The sequence below is a fragment of the Hemibagrus wyckioides genome, linkage group LG03 (genome assembly GCF_019097595.1).
Source record: "Hemibagrus wyckioides isolate EC202008001 linkage group LG03, SWU_Hwy_1.0, whole genome shotgun sequence".
Lineage (NCBI taxonomy): Eukaryota > Metazoa > Chordata > Actinopteri > Siluriformes > Bagridae > Hemibagrus > Hemibagrus wyckioides.
This window is the reverse complement of record NC_080712.1, coordinates 17601284-17620692: the sequence shown is the minus strand read 5'-3', so window position 1 is coordinate 17620692 and position 19409 is coordinate 17601284. Positions and strand designations below refer to the sequence as shown.

General features: G+C 37.8%; 1 protein-coding gene across 2 annotated transcripts; it reads left to right on the top strand.

Moving 5' to 3' along the window:
• The first annotated feature begins 6283 nt into the window (after window positions 1-6283).
• hif1an (hypoxia inducible factor 1 subunit alpha inhibitor) lies at window positions 6284-18116 on the top strand. 2 transcript variants are annotated; one of them, XM_058383713.1, is made up of 8 exons: window positions 6284-6672; window positions 10330-10580; window positions 12604-12752; window positions 12888-13033; window positions 13789-13895; window positions 14279-14342; window positions 15227-15337; window positions 16317-16791. In XM_058383713.1, exons 1-8 carry the CDS (start codon window positions 6520-6522, stop codon window positions 16386-16388), a joined length of 1053 nt encoding a protein of 350 aa, XP_058239696.1. In that variant the 5' UTR covers window positions 6284-6519; the 3' UTR covers window positions 16389-16791. The 2 variants fall into 2 exon arrangements, with proteins under 2 accessions (XP_058239696.1, XP_058239705.1); XM_058383722.1 differs by lacking the exon at window positions 16317-16791 and adding an exon at window positions 16798-18116 and having other exon boundaries at window positions 6286-6672.
• Window positions 18117-19409: the final 1293 nt, after the last annotated feature.

The following is a 19409-nucleotide window of genomic DNA, read 5'->3' as shown; positions in this document are numbered from 1 at the left end:
TCGTTTTTGTATTTAGTGTCAGATAACCCTGGGGCAGGGAAACAATAAGAAAAGAGTTTTAATTATAGTCTTCCTTCCTTCACGCCTCTCTCAATTTCTTCTTTTCAAATGCCCTTTTTTCTATCTAAGTAATCCTCAAAGAACTCCCAACGCCTTGGCACTTGGATGTTTCTTTACTGTTTAATACTGGTTTAATTAACTTTGTCGAGACAGAGGGAAAACATGGACCAAGTCGCCCCTCAAATTATCTTGCCTCTAATTTTGTATGCTAATCTCCTTTTCACGCCATCATCTTGGGGGAAAAAATGTTGGGAAACTTCATGTGGCCTGTATTGGGCTTCCTGTGGATGTTTTATTCCAAGCCCACCTATTTGGCTCTTTTCACTCCTCTAGGGCCTTCCTTTGCTCGATTTAACAATGAATGGCGAGCTAATCAGCTCCCTCGGTAATGCACCACTGCTGAAGAAGCTAATCCCCCTCTCCTCCTCCTTCAATGGCCTGTCGCCTTCAAAGGGACTTTGGGAAAAGGCTTTGCATGGATTCACACTATTTGATGAATAGAAGTTAGTTCAAGTATTGTACCTAGACAAGGAGGGTTCATAAACAAATACTTGCCAGCTTCCATCCCACCTGCAGAAGTGCCAGCCCTACTGTAGAAAGGCCCAGCAAAAGTGATATCCTATTAAATCTCCACCGAGTGATGCATTAATACTTGCAAGCATAGTCGGCTTTACTTAAAGTTGTGTCACTGGAGCATCTCACTAATCTTACTTGCTTCCTCTTGGTTATGGCTGATTTGAGAGTTGTCAGTCATCTGAACCTAATGGAAAAAGGAGTTCTAACAGTTTACTTTCAGTACATTGCGACTTGCCGCAAGATCTCTTTTAATAATATAAAGTCTATTAATATAAGTTATTATAGTTGTTATTGCTGCTTTTAAGGGTTATTACAGAAATCACATCAAATTCCAGTCACAAATATTACTAGGATGCTTTTTAATATAGAAAAAACCAAAACAAATATCTTTACAACTGTCTAATAAATCTGATCAGTTCAATTAGATCCAATTTTCAGCATTAAAAACAATGTTTTTCCCTCCTTGTGCATGTTTAGTTAAGAATAAGGCTGTGTCTTGCCACTTGCAGTGATTTGCAGTGAGTCTTGAGGTATCTCAGACATTTTACCGGAGGATCTGAAGATTAGGAGTTGTCTACACACACAGGTCTAAATCTGCTCACATGATTCAGAAGGTCAGTGTGCATTTCCGATGTCACTGAACCATAAACTCTACATGACTTTTTTTTTCCTGAGAAACAACTTACATATTTATGTCCTACTTACAAAACAAGAAATGCTTATGTATTAAAGAGACTTAAAATGATGTATGCTACAGTGGAAAAAGTAAAAAAAAAGTACAGAAATTACACATCAGTTAGCATATCACTTTAGATGAGACATTTTTATTTGGATTTTCTTTAATCAGGGGAAGTGATACTACAACCTACATGTAAAGCATGTGAAAATTACATTTAATAGTTCTGTAAAACCTTGACTAATGGGATTTGTGGCTTAGGAGCTTTGGACACACAACACTAAAAGAGAGTTAGGGTCAGTAGGATGTGCTGAGAGAAATAATGAATGTGACTTGTTAAAGCCAGTTTCTTTCTTCCTTCCCTCCCTTTTAAATAAAAGTGGTACTTATAGTAGTTTTTTTTGACCATCTAAGCTTTACTCACACTATAAGATTTACATTTGCTAAATGTTTCATGCAAAGTGACTTATACATGAGGAAGAATATAATCCAAAAACAGTATATATTATATAATATGCATACACTGCTCAGCAGTTAAGATCTAAGGGTCTTACTGGGTTTTATATTTAGATTCTAGGATGACAATTCTTAGCATACAACTGAAGCGTGAGCTTTGACTGTTATCTACAGAACCTGCATGTAACTGAGGGCATGAGAACAGTGCCACAGTTCCATCTGCTGGTGAAATGACAGAAGCGGCTGAAACCAGGTTATGCTCCTATTTAAAATCCTAATGAACTTCAACACTTAATGTGATGTTACGTTGTGTCTTACGTTTGCATATCATTCAGGCATTTATTGTTTTTCTTAAAAACTGAAAATAAACATAATTGGTTGTGTATATGTATTAAATACACTATATTGCCAAAGGTTTTGGGACACCCCTCCAAATCATTGAATTCAGGTGTTGTTTTTCAGGGGTTGGGCTTGGTCCCTTAGTTCCAGTGAAAGGAACTCTTAATGCTTCAGCATACCAAGACATTTTGGACAATTTAATGCCCCCAACTTTGTGGGAGCAGTTTGGTGATGACTCCTTCCTGTTCCAACATGACTGCACACCAGTGCACAAGGCAAGGTCCATAAAGACATGGATGAGTGAGTTTGGTGTGGAGGAACTTGACTGGCCTGAGTCCTGACCTCAAGAACATCTTTAGGATGAATTAGAGCGGAGACTGTGAGCCAGGCCTTCTCGTCCAACATCAGTGCCTGACCTCCCATAAACACACTCCTAAACCTTGTGGAAAGCCTTCCCAGAAGAGTTGAAGCTGTTATAGTTGCAAAGGGTGGGCCAATTCCATATTATATTCATGTGCATATAAAGGCAGACATCCCCAAACTGTGGCAATATAGTGTAGGCTATTATTTACACTAATAATAAAAAAATAAAAATAAAAATAAAAATAATAATAATAATAATAATAATAATAATAATAATAATAATAATAATAATAAACCATGAAGCTACGATTATAGCCTAAACAATATTTGTTGACATGGTTCTGAATGGTGAATCAAATGAATCACAACTAGCTGGATTCACAGTAATAGAGATTAAAAATATTCCTTTTTTTTCTTACAGGTTTGCCATTGCCATTATAACTCAAATGACCTATTTAATTATTTACCTATTTGTAAGTGAATCAAATGATTTCAGCCTCGATACCTTTTTACTACTCGATTCACCACTAAGTTGTACATCAAGGCCAGTTCAGCACTATAATTCAGGCCAGGAATCTAGGTCCAGGCCATACATACTATATATATAGTATCAGAAAAAAACAGGGCATTTTGAACAATTGCCCTTCATCAGCTGTGTTAGTGCTTACTGTGCTGACTCTGAGCTCTGAACCTTTCCATTTTAACACACCTGCATGTGCTATATGGTGAACATACCATAAAAATGACAGATTTTGTGCCAAAATGATTACTTCAAACATTATACCTTGAGCATCTACTCATATAAATATTTTATTCTACTAGTTATGAACTGGTAGACCTTTCATACCTGAACAGGATATTTCCTGCTCTCTTTCTAAAGCTACTCCTACAATTTTCTGCTTTCTTTCTAAAGCAAATGTAGCTATTAAAATAGTTTTTATTTTATTTCATAACTTGAAATAAATTATTAACCATTTATGATCAATGGGACCCCAGTAAACAGAGTGGACAGTTTTTGTGATCTAGGTATTCACATCAAGCAGGACCTGTCATGGTCCTGTCACAAAACCCTGGTAAAGACCCTTCTTCTCAGCATTACCACCTTAGACACTTAAAGGACTTTAAACTACCCTCTCAGATGCTACGGACATTCTACACCTGCACCACTGAAAGCATTCTGATGGGAAGCTTCACAGCCTGGTTTGGGAACAGCATCAAGTAGGACAGTCGAGCTCTCCACTGGACAGGTCATCTCTCTTCAGTCTAGCCACTCTACCAGATGCTCTCACAGCTCTGTGGAGGATCTCTGAAGCTCAGTTAGAGTGGCCATTGGATTCTTGGACACCTTTCTGACCAAAGCCCTTGTAGCTCTAGGACAAGTCTTGGAGATTGCAGATTTTATACACAACAATAGATGTAACTATGCACCAGGGAACATGCACATTTTTCGAATAGGGCACATGGAACAAGGGCACATGACAAATTATTGAGACATTGACATTTTTTGTTGTGGTATACCCACCACTGTTGTTGGCTTTTGTTTCAATAAATTGTTTGAGATGAGGAAATAACCATTGCATGCTTCTACTTTCATGATATAATATCACTGTAGCGTGAACTTTTTACATTTTCCATTCATTTCACCCAAAAGCCAAATATACTTAACTTTTTGTGAGTAGTGTATATATACACACCAATCAGGCATAGCATTATAACCAGTGAAGTGAATAACAGTGATTATCTCCTCATCATGGCTCCTGTTAGTGGGTGGGATATATTAGACAGCAAGCGAGTGAACATTTTGTCCTCAACTTTGATGTGTTAGAAGCAAATTGTGATGGCTAGACAACTGGATCAGAGCATCTCCAAAACTGCAGCTCTTGTGGGGTGTTCCCAGTAAGTAGTGGTCAGAATCTATCAAAAGTGGTCCATAGAAGGATTAGTGGTGAACCGGCGATAGGGTCATGGGCGGCCAAGGCTGAAGAAATTAATGCTGGTTCTGATAGAAAGGTGTCAGAATACACAGTGCATGACCAACACAATATTAGGCAGGTATAAATATTTTCGGCTGACTAGAGTATATATATAGCTCTGGGAAAAAATAAGAAACCACTGCCAAATCTCCAGATTTGAACCCTATTGAAAAGCTCTGGAGTGTCATCAAGAGGAAGATGGATGGTCACAAACCATCAAGCAAAGCTGAGCTGTTTGCTTTTTTTGCAAAAAGAGTCGTATAAAGTTACCCAACAGCAATGTGAAAAGCTGGTGGAGAGCATGGAGCCAAAACACATGCAAATCAGGGTTATTCCACCAAGTACTGATTTCTTAATGTTGTTTAGCCAAAGCATTAACACAATTTGTTTACAAATTATTTGCATTTTGTTTTATTTGAGTTATTAAAGCTCTGCAAATACTGCATGATCTTGGGTTATTTTAATGTGTTGTCATTTCCTTTAAATATACACTCTAAATAACAATAGTTATATTTAGGAGAAATATTGTCAGCAGTTTACAAAAAATCAAACAAAACTGTTCATCTCACCAATACATGCACCTGGGAGAAAAATTTGATTTATTTGCAGTGGTCTCTTTTTTTTTTTTCCAGAGCTGTATATATAAATACATACATATGCATATATGTACATATACATGTACGTGTAGATTATTATGAAGATTAAGTTAAAGAAACTATTTTTGTTGTTTATACACATTTTTAAGAAGATTCTTCCACCTTCACCATTAAACCAGACTTGATTCTCTGTATACTGTAATTATATTTTGAAAGCTACTAACGTTACATTTTGTGACTATTTATTATCTGCAACAGTGAACTAGATTTGTTTAGGAATAGGATTGGTTTTATTTCCCTGTCTGCCTACATTTGAACTGTTTTTCAATGCTGAGTCATGGACATGTGGCAACCCTGATGAGTGATTGAACATGGGAATGGGCGCGCCCGTTAAAAAAGGATATTAAAATAGTGACAATATTTCCTTTCTTTCTTTCTTTCTTTCTTTCTTTCTTTCTTTCTTTCTAAATGTTAACTTAGCCTTTCCATGCTGAAAGGCACAATGGCTTTAGATTTGCATTGTATTCAACAGTTATTTTCGAGTTCATAGAAGTAACTGGTGAATCAAGATTGCAAATGAATCATGAGCTAGCTGTTCGATTCATGAAATCGCAAGAAACACAAGAAACACCGAAATCCCGTGTCTGCATATGTGTGCATCCTCCCGGTGAAGGAGACATCTCTCTCTCTCTCTCTCTCTCTGTTTCTCTCACACACATACAACACCAAAAATGAGATGATACACGAGCAATGATAAAACTATTTGATTCATTCGCGCTGCGGTTTGACCGATTCGTTTAGAAGAATCGAATGAAAGGACTCATCAAGTGAATCAAAGACTATAGTGGCTGTTTACCTGCGAGCGTAACCGCATATAGTATCATATTTCAAAATAAAACAGAGTTTAAGAAGATATATAAATATATAAATGATTATTTAGTGCATCTTAAGTATTATAATATATAGCAAATTACCTAATTTGCTCAAATGTTTTAAATGTACTACGGGTTTCGTTTTTGGCTGCAGTTATACATTCTTACGTCTTTTGCTTGTGTGCACTTTCATTTTCCCCTTCACTGTCAACAAGAGATTGTCCAAGACAATACTTATATTGCAAATTAATAGGCAGTTAAAAGACAATTAATAATCTTAAATAATTTAGAGGAAGTAGAGAGTTCGGTCTTCGCACGTGTGTGTGTGTGTACTTTTTGGTTGTAAGTACACGAGTCAGTGTGTCTGGCTTCACGCAGCCGGAACAGAAAACACAGCGCCGTCACTGGAGCCAAACAAACCCGAGCTACAACGTGCGGCGCACTATACGGCTGTTCAGCTAGCAGACTGTGTCTGCGGGCAACTCAACAGTTCACGAGTCACCTAGTTAGTATAAACGTCTTTTAACCTTTTTACCATATACTGGGAAAAACAACACAGTCTCTCCTGCAAGGACAATCGCCTACACACAGAGAGAGAGACGGAGGAAATGGCCACAGTAACAGTGGCTGAAGCTGAGCCGACATCTCCCGATGGCTCGGGATGGACTGACGAGCAGCTTCGTAAATACCCTTTCCCAACGAAACAAATCCCACGACTTTCTCACACGGACCCCCGAGCAGAGATCCTAATCAACAACGAGGTAATGTTTGTCTTGATATGCATACAGTCTACGTATATATGTATTTAGATTGAGGTGGAGAGCCAACTAGTTACTATTAGCTTGCTAGTCTCGATGTTTATGTAAATAGTCAGGTTATCTTAATGTTATGTTGCACGGTGCCAGTCATCACTAACAGTAAACATGTGTAGCACTATTTGACCATCATTTTAGCTAAAGAAATGTTTTAGTAAGCTGCAGCCCTGCTTTGTACATCCACAAAGGATCCCATACACATCTCCAGTATATACCATGGTCCTATTCCGTTATGTTTTTACTATAACTAATGTCGGATATGTAAGATACTGTATTTATTACACTGATAGATTTACAAAGCCATGTGTTTTTATGTGTAAGAACGTGTAGCACAGTGCACCACAGGTCCACCTGTAGACTGGAACTTAAATTCTGTTGTAATTCCGCATAATGAGCTTTACTGTACTGTAGACACTGTATGTGCACTGCACCTTTAGTGACATTAACATTACGAGCAGTAAACTCTTACTGGACTCACAACAGGCCGAACTGGGAGCCACGCCTCCGCGGTTTACTGGTGCGCGTGTAAAATCCAGCTATTTCCAACAGCACGCGCTGGGCTCACTCAGTGACACCCCCTCCCATTGATGTAAACAAAGCTTTTAAGCTGTATTATCAAACACACACATGTTATTTAATACCAAGAGGTGTATAGAAAAAATGTACTGTGTTGTTTCATTGCAGTCTGAGGTATGTTTGTGTTTTCTCAACAACAGCTCGGAGGTACTCTGTCCATAGATTGTCTTGTTTACGTGCTTGTGATGTGTCGTTCAAGAACGAGTCGGATCTTTGAACCGATTCTTTTAGGTTGAATTATGAGTGCCGACTCAAATAAGTGAGACATTTTTTCTTATTTAAACTGAAATAGATATTTACAAATAAGGTACAGCAGAGTACATAAAGCAGTGATGCACACTGGTTTAGTCAGTGCACATGTGAATGTCTGTATAATTTAGGTCTAAAAGATAAAATACAATGCAAAGCTATTAATTAATAAAATTTCATTCAGTGTAGGTGATGAATAAGCCTTTAGGGTACCGAAATGATTGGTTCTTATTGGTGTGATGAACCAAATGATGTGACTCACCAAAAAGAGCCGGAATTCACATAAAAAAAATACCGTGCCTCTTGTGGCCTCGTGTCGGCCGCTGTGTGGTGGTGTTTAGCCCGCACACTGGCTACCCTGAAAAGCGGCACGTTCCTGCAGTCACGTAGCACTTGCCGCGCACACGCGCACGCACGCGCAGACAAACAGCACGCACACTCATCAACCAAATAACCAGTGCTTTCATAGACACTTTCGTTATCTACCATGCTGGCAGAACATGGCACTATACCAGCCAATATACCAAGGATAAGAAATGATATTTGCATGAAACCAAGCCCAAAAAGCTCACGTTCAAGTTTTACTTTATTTTATGTGGTATTACCCTTAAGGAGTTAAATTGGCCTTACTTTCAAGAAGTCATGTGTCTGAATTTGAGCATGATCTGGGTGTGGGTAGGGCTGTAACTTGCAACCATACAGTCTTTTTCGTTTCAGATAGTTTCGTGACGATCCTGTGGCACACTCAGCATCTTTAAACTGGAAAAAATTAATAAATCTGATCATTCCAGTGATATTGTCTTATGATCATAGTTATTAATCTTGCAGTGTTAGCTGATTAAGCTGATTTACAGAGATAAAATTACTCATTTATTTGTTTTATTAGAAACAAAAGTGTTAAAAACATTTGATGTAATATGTATAAATATAAAATGGTTTTATTAACTATAGCTGGGATTATAATACCTCCTATATGGGCCCACTGTGTATGCAGAAGGGAAATTTAGGCCCATACCAAGTAAGCTGTATAGAGAGTCCTACAAAGCATTCACCTATCTGTGATATGGCGAAGGGGAAAAACATGCTAAATACTCAGAGTAGCATCAGGTAAAATATTTTTTCCCCCAATGCAACAGCCAGCACTTGCCAGCAAAATTCCTGATATATCTATCCAGACAGGTCTAGAATGATCAGATGACTGCAAGTTTGGACAAACAGTAGGTCATTTGGTCTCCAATTTCCTCAGGGGAGGAATAAAACACTGACATGGCTAATGGCCATGGATGGAAATATAATCACATTGAAGCACCTGCAAATGATTTAATTACTCCAGGTCTCCATGTAAGTTTAATTCTGTCTGAATATAGGTGTGTTTTTCTGTGCCTTATGCAACCGATAGTTCATGATGTAAAGACGACGCTGAAGAAAGGGTCATGGCCTAGCTGTAGTTAGTACACATTCGATAGAGTATGATTTAGGTCGTCGTAATGTGTAAATAATGCAGTAATGTAAATGGGTATGGTAGGGCCAGGGGGTATTCCTCGAAATGAGTTAATTTAAAAAGAGCTTGTTTGAAATAGTCTTGCTCAAGCTAGGAAACAAGTGACTTCCTGCTCAGTGTGTGCCACAAGGTATGACCTGTTTTCGCTGTAGTCATCGAAGCTAAGCGTAATGCTCATGCATATCAACAGCCCCAAAAATGCAGAAAATGTAAACTGTCATTTAAAGATTGCATAAACATGCTTCCTGTTTTCCCCTTCCCTAGTAAGCAGGTATTGCTCAATAATCTCTACAAAGACTGTAAAGGACTTAAACAGAAGCTTTTAGTTAAGTGTTAATTATGCTGTAGAATGTACAAGGAAAATAATTTAAAACATTTATAAACAATCAAATCCATTATGGGCAAAGCTAATATTAGCTACCCAGACATAATACCTTTTAATTACATCTATAATTATATTCAGTTAAATTGGTATTATCCTGACAAGTGTGCAAGGAGTGAATTACAAGCAGCAGTGAAATAAACAAAGAAAGAACAATGATGGAGGTCTCGGTTAAGAAAGTTCAGAGCTTGTGTGTTTCCCCATCTTCTTCTGGACAAGTTGAGCTGGACAGGACTGTATTTGGTATATGTGAAGTCAAGGCTACCAAATTCATAATCATTCATCAGATTATATCAGCTCCACAAGTACAGAAATTTCATTTCACAGAGGTTTAGTGGCAGAGCGTAATGTAATCATAGATGAGCTAGATTGGCAGCAAAACCTTGTTTTATCTTGGTGGAACCATGATGTTGGGTAGTAACTACAGAATCCAAGCTAAGCACCGGGATTAGCCTTGTATGATGTAGGTTTATCCAAAGGTGTTTGTTATCCTAGTGAACTGAACAGGGCTTTTGATTATCTTCTTTCATGGAACTGAAATTTATAATGAATTAGCTGGACTGGTTGAAATAAACCTGGCTGATCTCATTAACATCCATCTTGGAATCCTCCTGGATTTCACTGATGCTGAAATGGTTGTGTAATAAAATAAAATGTGTTTGGACACCACTGTTTAAATCCTAATTGTTTTTGGCTTGACCTATGTTACTTATTGTTGGGCTAAATGCAGGGCATTTAGAAGTCATGCAATCCTACCAACTATGAAGGATTACAATTCACTGTAAAAACTGTGGCATCCTGAGTACGTCTGTGTAAAAAAAATACCCAATAATCCATTCTATCTGTTTCTATCTGTATGTGTATACATATTAATGCTGCCATTTTTATTTCATAGGAACCTGTGGTGTTAACAGATACCAACTTGGTTTTTCCAGCACTCAAGTGGGACATCAATTACTTGCAAGAGAACATTGGCAATGGGGACTTTTCTGTGTACATTGCTGAAAACCACAAATTCTTATATTACGATGAGAAGAAAATGTCAAACTTTGAGAACTTTGTGCCAAAGTCACGCAGAATAGAGATGAAGTTTTCTGAGTTTGTAGAAAAGATGCATCAAATGGAGGAGCTGAATGGAAAACAGAGGTAGGGTGTTTTAATGAATTGCTGGCTAAAACATCTTCATTGCTATTGTCAGAAATGCAACCATCTTGGATCATATGTGAACCTTATGTAAACAAATCTTGTGTGTACCAGTTTGGGTTCAAGCCTCTACGGCAAATTGCTGTAAGAGCGGGTGTGCAAAGTTGTGGAACATGTCAAGGTGCATGAAATCCAATGAGGAAATAAAATCGCCGCCAGGCATCGGCCAACTAACAAGCAGAAAGAACACCGACCTCTTCATGCACTTCTCTGTCACTGCCTTAGTTAGACATGTTATTTTGACGTGTGGAAAAATAAACATAATCGCACTGACATATTACTGAGAGGTTTAACAAGAGGTAATCTTTACAGCACGTTATTCATGCCTTTATCTCAACTTCTTGGATGTTATATATGCTCCAATGCAACCATTAAATGTTGCTTTGTGATTATTGCCAACATGCAGCTTGCTGTTTCATACAGTACAGCATGTTCCTCTGTGGGTTGAATTTTAGCTCGGTGGTCTAATGTTAGCAATATGTGTCCTCTCGTCGTAGTCTGGCTCAGGCAACACTTGGCATCATTTTGCCTGAGCTCAGGGAATATGATGATACCAGCTATTCCTCTGAGCTTGATGCTCCTTTCTGCCATAAAGTATTTATCGACCTGCACGCACGCAAGTTATAATGAAATTATAGTTATAATAAAATCAAAAAACATAAGGAGTATTAGTGACTATTACCTTGTCCTTGGTCAAACTGCATGTACTGTAATTTATTCAGAAGTATCTTTCTTTTAGTTCTTAATAACTTTATACTCTATATTTTACATACAAGACAGCACTTGCTTATTTTGGTAAAATGGAATAAGACACAGAGTGCTCTTTTTGTCTACTTGTGTAAATGTATGTATACCATTGTCCTGCTTAGTGTTTACCTTGCTGTAACTTACTGCAAAACCTTCCAAGTGCACACAATACATACCTTCTGCTTTGTTACTGTACTTCCATTGTCCTGCATGACGTTTAAAGCGGATTGTAAATTGCGTTTTCCACTACTGCTCAGAATTTCCAGAACTTCTCAAAGCCGGATGTCTGATGATGATGATGATGATGATGATGATTTTATAATTGTCTTGTTTTTTGCATGGCTCTAAAAAGGCCTGGTATAAAAACATTAGTGCTAACGATGTAGTGTACACTATGACAGATGGATTTTGTCCAGGCCATTGATCATTAATTACTCATTATTTAGTTGTACTGACGTTCCTACTTTTATGTATGTCCAAAATTACATTTGACGTGGAAAACTATCTGGCCACTTTGTTTACTTTTCCACTGAATTGTAGTTTAAAGATTAAATCCCTTATCAAGACACCTGATTTACTGTGGAAAAAAAGCACAAGGAGTTACACTGAGTTGCCAGTTTGTTAGTTAAATGTACATAGTATGCACTTCTGTCTTATAGGTGCTCTTTTGTAGATGTTGTAGGTAGATCTGTAGCTATTGAAAGTCGTATTTGTTTCCTCAGTCAACCTTTCTGCTGTTTATACAGGAAATAAAACTACAACAGGAAGACCTCTAAGCAGATATTATATTGGTTCTGGACCTAGAACTAATATTGACATGGTAGTGGCATGAGTGTGTCAGTGGTGTTAGGGGTTTTCAGAACAATTTAACAACCATAAATATCCAGCAGTCCTGTGGTCAGACACTACCCACTATTGAGGGGCTGCATGATGGTTTACCTAAACTGTGTATAGTGTAAAGACACATACAAGGTCAGCAGTTAGTCTACATTGTACAGATGTAGCAGCACTGTTGTGTACACACACACACAAACAGGCTACTACAGGCTACAGTGTCTGTGTCACTGCTGTGCTGTGAATAATCATCCACCCATATAATATCTGGTTAGTGTTCTTGGTCATGGTGATCCTTTTCACTGAAGAACAGATAACCTAAAGTCTGTTTTTTTTCCTGTCACTTCTGTGACCTTTGTATTCAATGAACTTGTTTGATTTTTAGAGTATACTTGCAACAAACCCTGAATGACACAGTAGGGCAGAAAATTGTCGTGGATTTTCTGGGATTCAACTGGAACTGGATCAACAAACAGCAAACCAAACGAAACTGGGGGCAGCTAACATCAAACCTGCTGCTCATAGGCATGGAAGGTACAGCATGATAGCATAGTGTTTAGATGCCATTTAGTGGTGTAGACATTCACAAAGCGACACTGCTCTGATGTTTCATTTTCATTTTTAACGCTCTGTTCTCTCGCATGTCTCTGATTCTCTTACACTGAAAAGGCAACGTGACACCAGCGCATTATGATGAGCAGCAGAATTTCTTTGCACAGATTAAAGGTTACAAGAGATGCATCCTTTTCCCACCAGACCAGTTTGAGTGTCTCTATCCTTACCCTGTTCATCATCCATGTGACAGACAGAGCCAGGTATTTCTACTCTTCAGAAGATCTGCCTACAAGTAAATCTTGAACCTGCAAATAAGGACATTTTTAGCTTTGATGTATATTATGTAAGGAATAAAACACAACAGTATGTGCTGTTACAGGAAGATAATCAACAGTTCAGTAGTGACATGCATTACCATCCAGAAGCTGATTAAATTATAATAATCCCGGATTACCGCAGAAATTTGTCAGTGCAAACCATTTTTAATGCATTATTTATCAGTAAAGATGGTAGATTATCAACAAAACAAGTCAATTCCTGTTATCACTTATGTTAGAGCAGCATGATTCTCTCAACAGCCACTCTTTCTTTGTTCATTTAAAGTTAAACAAAATATGCAGCTTGTCATGCCATCGTTACTGAGAAACCCAAAAACGGGCAAAGTCCTCTGTCCTGAAGACCTCTGTATTGTTCGTCTAAGCGTTTATACTGAAAACACTATCTCCTTACAGACAATTTTCAGTACAAACAATTACACGCTTTTTTTTTGACACATACACCATACAGGTTGTTTCTGTAGAATCTCTAATGCATCAGAATGAGCGCATTACAAGGCATAAGGCAGTTTCATGTAAATCTTTCAATTATTGTTAATGATGTTATGAGTAAACCCCAGTCTATAATGTTGTTTTTAGCTACTTACTGCTGTTAGTGTTCTACACTCCTTGATTCTAAGTATTTCATAGTTTAGGTACAAAACAAAGTAATTCCTAATTGCATTTTCTTTGCCTCGTAGGTCGACTTTGAAAACCCTGATTATGAAAAGTTTCCCAAATTTAAAAATGCTTTCGGATATGAGGCCGTCGTTGGACCAGGCGATGTGCTGTACATTCCTATGTACTGGTAAGAGATTCTTATCAGTTATATGTACAGAGGGCACCTGGATATAGTCACAATAATGGAATTATACATTATGTAATGAATTGCAGTAGGTTTGAATGATATAGTTAATTTCTTTTTGTGGATTTTTGACCATTGATGTATAAAAAAATATAAACAGACAAGCCATATAATGAAAAAAATTGTGTTTATGAACTGTGTGTTTTATTAGACAGTAGCACTATGTTTGCTGTTTTGGTGCTAAATGCATCTCTTTGGAATAAAATGTTGTCTTATTCCAAACTATATCAGTGAAATAATCTCCTCAAACAATATGGTTGTAAATAAGCAGCTCGTACGTCCTATTTTATCTTTCTGTTTATAATGCAGTTCTGTTTGTATTGCAGGTGGCATCACATTGAGTCCCTGTTAAATGGAGGAGTAACAATCACAGTCAACTTCTGGTACAAGGTATTTATGTGCAGACTGATTTTGCAGCTAGAATTTTCTTGTCTCCCCCCAACCCCACCACCACCACCACCAAATTCAACACAAGGCTAAGGTCTGGACTCCACTTGAGTTCTTCCATACCAGCCATTGCTACCATGTCCACTCACTTTAAGTGCTTCATGCACATTAAACTGTAACAAACTGTACCACTAGAGCATACAAAGCCACCCTATGCAATTTGTTTTCCGTAGCAACAGTTTGGGGATGAACCACATATGGGTGTGATGGTCAGGTGTCCAGATACTTCTCTGGATATCTCACTTGAACAATAAGTGATGTCTCAAAAGATTAGATATAGTTAAATTGTTCCTGTTAGCTACTCTTTTGTCCCTAAGAATTCCTAATCTACTTTAAGAGCTTAGCATAGATCATAAATAATAATATCTAATAATAGATAACATGTTAGAAAATGGATAGTCTTAGATTCTGATCCTACACGAGCTCAAAAACAAAATGGAATCTGACTTTGACACCCCTGATTCAAGAAGTCACTTTAGACAGCCAAGTGAATCCTTGCAAAAATGGTAATCAGACTGATTGTTAGAGCTACTGCACATGCAACTAAAAGAACATGTGACATTAAACACTCAAGAATATTTGCATTGGGAATACTTTCCCAAATGATCTCCCAATAAGCATTTGAGTAGCTCAAACGGATCCCTAGTTCTCTGTTTACCCACCATGCCGCATGTTCAGCATGGATGCACACATTGTAGAATCCGTTACTCCCAAAGCTCACAGTCTCATTTCATAATTGTCTGTAATGTCAATCCACTACTTAGAGAGCCTTTTGTATTGTGAGATCTCATGTCACATGTAAAACATACCTGTATTGTTCTTTTCAGGGTGCACCCACTCCAAAGAGGATAGAGTACCCACTGAAGGCCCATCAGAAGGTGGCCATTATGAGGAACATTGAAAAGATGTTAGGAGAGGCCTTGGGGGACCCACATGAGGTACTGAAAAGTAGAGCATTCAATCACAGTGTTTTTTCTTTCTATATTTAAACACTTCAGGAGTGCTTTGGAGACGGTCCTTCTGTCTTTTGACCTTAACCTAGATGATATTTGTAGCTAACCTGCTTTTAAGCAAAATTAGAAATTGAGCATACAGGTTTAGACAGCTGTTCAGGAATTTATTAAAACCTTTTATCACGTGAGAGTTACTTTGTCCACATCTACATGGTATAAAATACCATTAGTCATGATGTGTGGTGTGAGCAGTGCACACGTTCACATAGTCTTTCCACTGATAGAGTCTAGACCAGACGTTCCCGAACATAGAGCAAACAGTCCCAAATGGGAATTTTCCATGAACTCAAGCCTTGACCATCCTACATTACATTAAATTCAAGATTTATAAAATATGCCTATTTGAACATTTAATGAAGTCAGTAAAATATATCTATGTAAAATAAGAGACTAAAAACCAAAGGAATATTGCTTGTACTGAATTGCCAGTCTAGAGGGAAGTGTTGTGAGGAAATTAATCCATGCCTGGCGTTTCTCACCGCCAGCATGGTTTATACTTGACATGCATGACAGAAGTGACGTTAATGCGAGCTGCTTTATTCTTCACATACGTGATGCGTATCTCTTGTACATCCGGAAGATTCAAAAGCACTAGACAGTATGTCTGAGCAAAAACATGCCAGTCCATCAGGTTTCCAAATCAAAGTGTAAAATGCAAAATTTTATGCAAAGTGACGTTAAACACACTAACAAGCTCTGTCTCTCTGAAAACGTTCCATTTGTCTTTAATTTCTATTTAATTTGTAAAATAATGGAATGAAACAAAAGAGGAGATTGTTTCTCTCATGACCCTATTTGTAACTCAGCTGACCTCATGTGTGGTCATGACCCTTAGTTTGGGGAAAGTCTGCCCAAGGCCCAGGAACAAAGGTTTTGGTTTTAAGAGGCTGCATTTGTTTTGCAGTTCCTACTAAAGGCATGGTCACACTACACTTCTTGCTCCGCTGACTTCCATTCATACACATGCGGACGCTAAAGGCTGGACCGGACGTTATTTTTTGAACTCTGACCTGCGAATTTGTAACATGTGAAGACATGATAGAAGAATGATACGTCACGGTGTGACCTCTTCACAAAAGCCAGTATAAGAGAAGTATAAAACAGTATACTGTAAACATGATCATGAAGATAGCTGGGGAGATAACAAGAAGAAAGTAAATAAATAAATAACACCTCGGCACGTGATGTCATATCCTGTTGCTACAGTCTCTGAAGAAATTTCACATGGTGAAAGTCTAGTGTCACTGTGCCTTTATTCTTGCATTATAAACTAGTGCCATCATCAGTCTATTATTATGGGAATCACAATTATGTGGCATTCATAAGCTGTTAGTTGTGCTGTATGTAAAATCAAATATAACAGACTTTATTACTTCTTTCGACAGGTTGGTCCACTGCTGAACACCATGATCAAGGGGAGATACGATCAAGGTCTGAGTTAATCAGCAGTTTTCCTCCAGCGTGCTGTATGTAGTAGAGCATAGGGATGTGGATGGATTCTTGTCTGTACAGTCAAGATTGTTCAATTAACTGCATGGCAGCATTTTGGCTACACTCATTTCAGTCTGCTTTGAATATCTCCAGCTGTTATATCTGCTAAAGGAAGGTACCACTAGAGAAGATTGATTTCCTCTGTCTTTCGAGTCCTCATAATATGTGATATATGCTGATTAGTTATATAATGCAGTGTGGGAGAAAATAAACATTCGGAGCACACACGCCTCTGCAATAGCACCTGTTTTTCGTTGTTTCGTTACCTTGCCGGAGTAAATGACTGTCAATTTTAAGAGTGCTTCCAGCAAGTTGTGTTATTAGCAGATTTGTACTGTAAACTGTAATTTATGCAGGTTATAATGTTTTGGAGATCAGTGCCGATGTTTTTCCCTTTAGCTCTCTCTTTAACCCCGCCTCAGAAAAGTGTCGAGTACAGTCGCAGTAGTGATGTGCAGGAAGTATTGTTTTAAACCCCTGAAGGACTGGGACTGATAGGATTTTTTTTTTTTTTTTTAAATACGTTTTGATAATTGCTAAAAAGAAATCGATCTTTCTGTGCAAATGAAGTCATGTATTTGTTGGACCCTTTTGCATTGTTTGATTGTGACCCTTCCTTTACACATGGTACAATTTTCAAACGTTTCACTTACTGTTTGTGTGTGAATTCAATAAAAACAAGTATTTTACGGTAAGAAAGGATCCTGTCCCACGTAGGAACGATGCTTCTTTATATAACGACACAGAACCTGGAAGTCAACAGTATGCCTCCTTTTTCCGAGGCTACTTCAGTATTATTAAAGTGTTCCTCGAATCCACACCTACAAGGAAACACAAAGAAAAGTACAATCCTAAATAACCTGCTTGTTTATTTATTGAGATCTGATTAACTGATTACTTTCCAGATTAGTTTGTTTTGCACTTTTTTTTTTGTAATGTAGATTTTTTAAAACCTGTGTATTTTGTTGATCTTCAGTAGCTGAATGTTTATGCTGAATTTAATTACACATCTCTAGACCCAAGAGAAGTTCCGATTGATGACTGTTGTTCTAAAGTGATTATTGCACAGAAGTGAATTATTTTGTGGGTTTATTGAAATTGTTAGACTTTGCATACTTGGTTTTGTATCCGCTCTCTCTCACTCTGTATGTGCTGTGTGCCAAACTGATTTTCCTAACATGAAGTTGTGATTGAAATCAAAGCTAAACGTGTCCCCAAGAAGTGTTATAGCTTTTTTTTCTTCTTCTTGTTCTTCTTTGTTGATGACATGTCTATGGCTTGACTGTACTTAGAATTGAAAGACATGGTCAGTATAGCTTAGACAAAAATTAAGTGCTTTATACTTCACTTTATTTGGATAGCACTTCTATTGATTGAATAATATTGGCACCTAAAATGTCTGGGTAATGGTCACCGGACATAGAAAGCACTGGATTTTGAAACGTCACCCTCTCTCTGGTAGACAAATGCTATTCCAGGCTCATTCCGGCTGAACAGTTTGTAAACTGGGTTGTTACTGCACTCTCCTATAATATCCCAGCTGTGAGTGCACACATTTAACTAGAACTCAAGGCTCTGTCCCAAACAGCACACTAATGCCTACTATGCCTACATAGTAATGCTGTTGATTGTATAGAGGCATGTTTTTAAAGTTTAGGAAGTAGCCCAAAATCTTGTGATCAGCACTTGTGACTACGCAGTATTACAGAAGTATAATGAGAGGAAAGTATTTTATTTATATGATGTGGCAGTAAAGAGCAAAACCTCTCAGCAATAGCTTGCATCTTAGCAGCTGCCAGCCATTTAGTACAGATTCCCTGATCCAACGGCCGTGCCTGTGTATCGCCGGCCTGCCACCGTGTATCTGTGCTCATTCTCTGGTGTAATAAACCAAACATCACACAGAAGGGACTAGTTGCCTGTTATATATATTTTTTTTAAAATCTCATACGTGCATTTTGTTCTTTGGTCTGCAAAAGAACATTTGGAATGAACCAGAGTGTGTTAGCAAGCTGAATATAAGACTCGTAAGAAAAAGACACAAAAATAAAGAGCAACTCAGCAGTTTCTCCAAACTTGACAAGGAAAATCAGCTAGCCATCATTTATCATTCACCCTCTTCCCATCAATGAGATCATGGGAAATGCCTTATCTGTTCAACTATCAGTCTTGATCACTTACAGTGTAGCTTCACACTTTTTCAACTCCTCTCATGCTGTTTGTCTCTCTCTGATCGGCTGCAGTTCCTGTCAGTCACTGTATAGCTAAGCTTTTTTTTGCGTGTCTGTTGTTGGGGTTAAATGACATTTCAAGTATCTGAGCTAACTATTATAGAGTTGTCATTGACGCATACCAGGTCAGGAACATCAAAATAATAATAATGATGATAAAAGATTGGCACTTTAGCTTTCATTAAATTCATGTCATAAATGCTATTTGGAACTGTGATTATTTTCCATGTACACAAATAGGAGTCAATTTGTTAGCCAACTTTCACTTCCATATA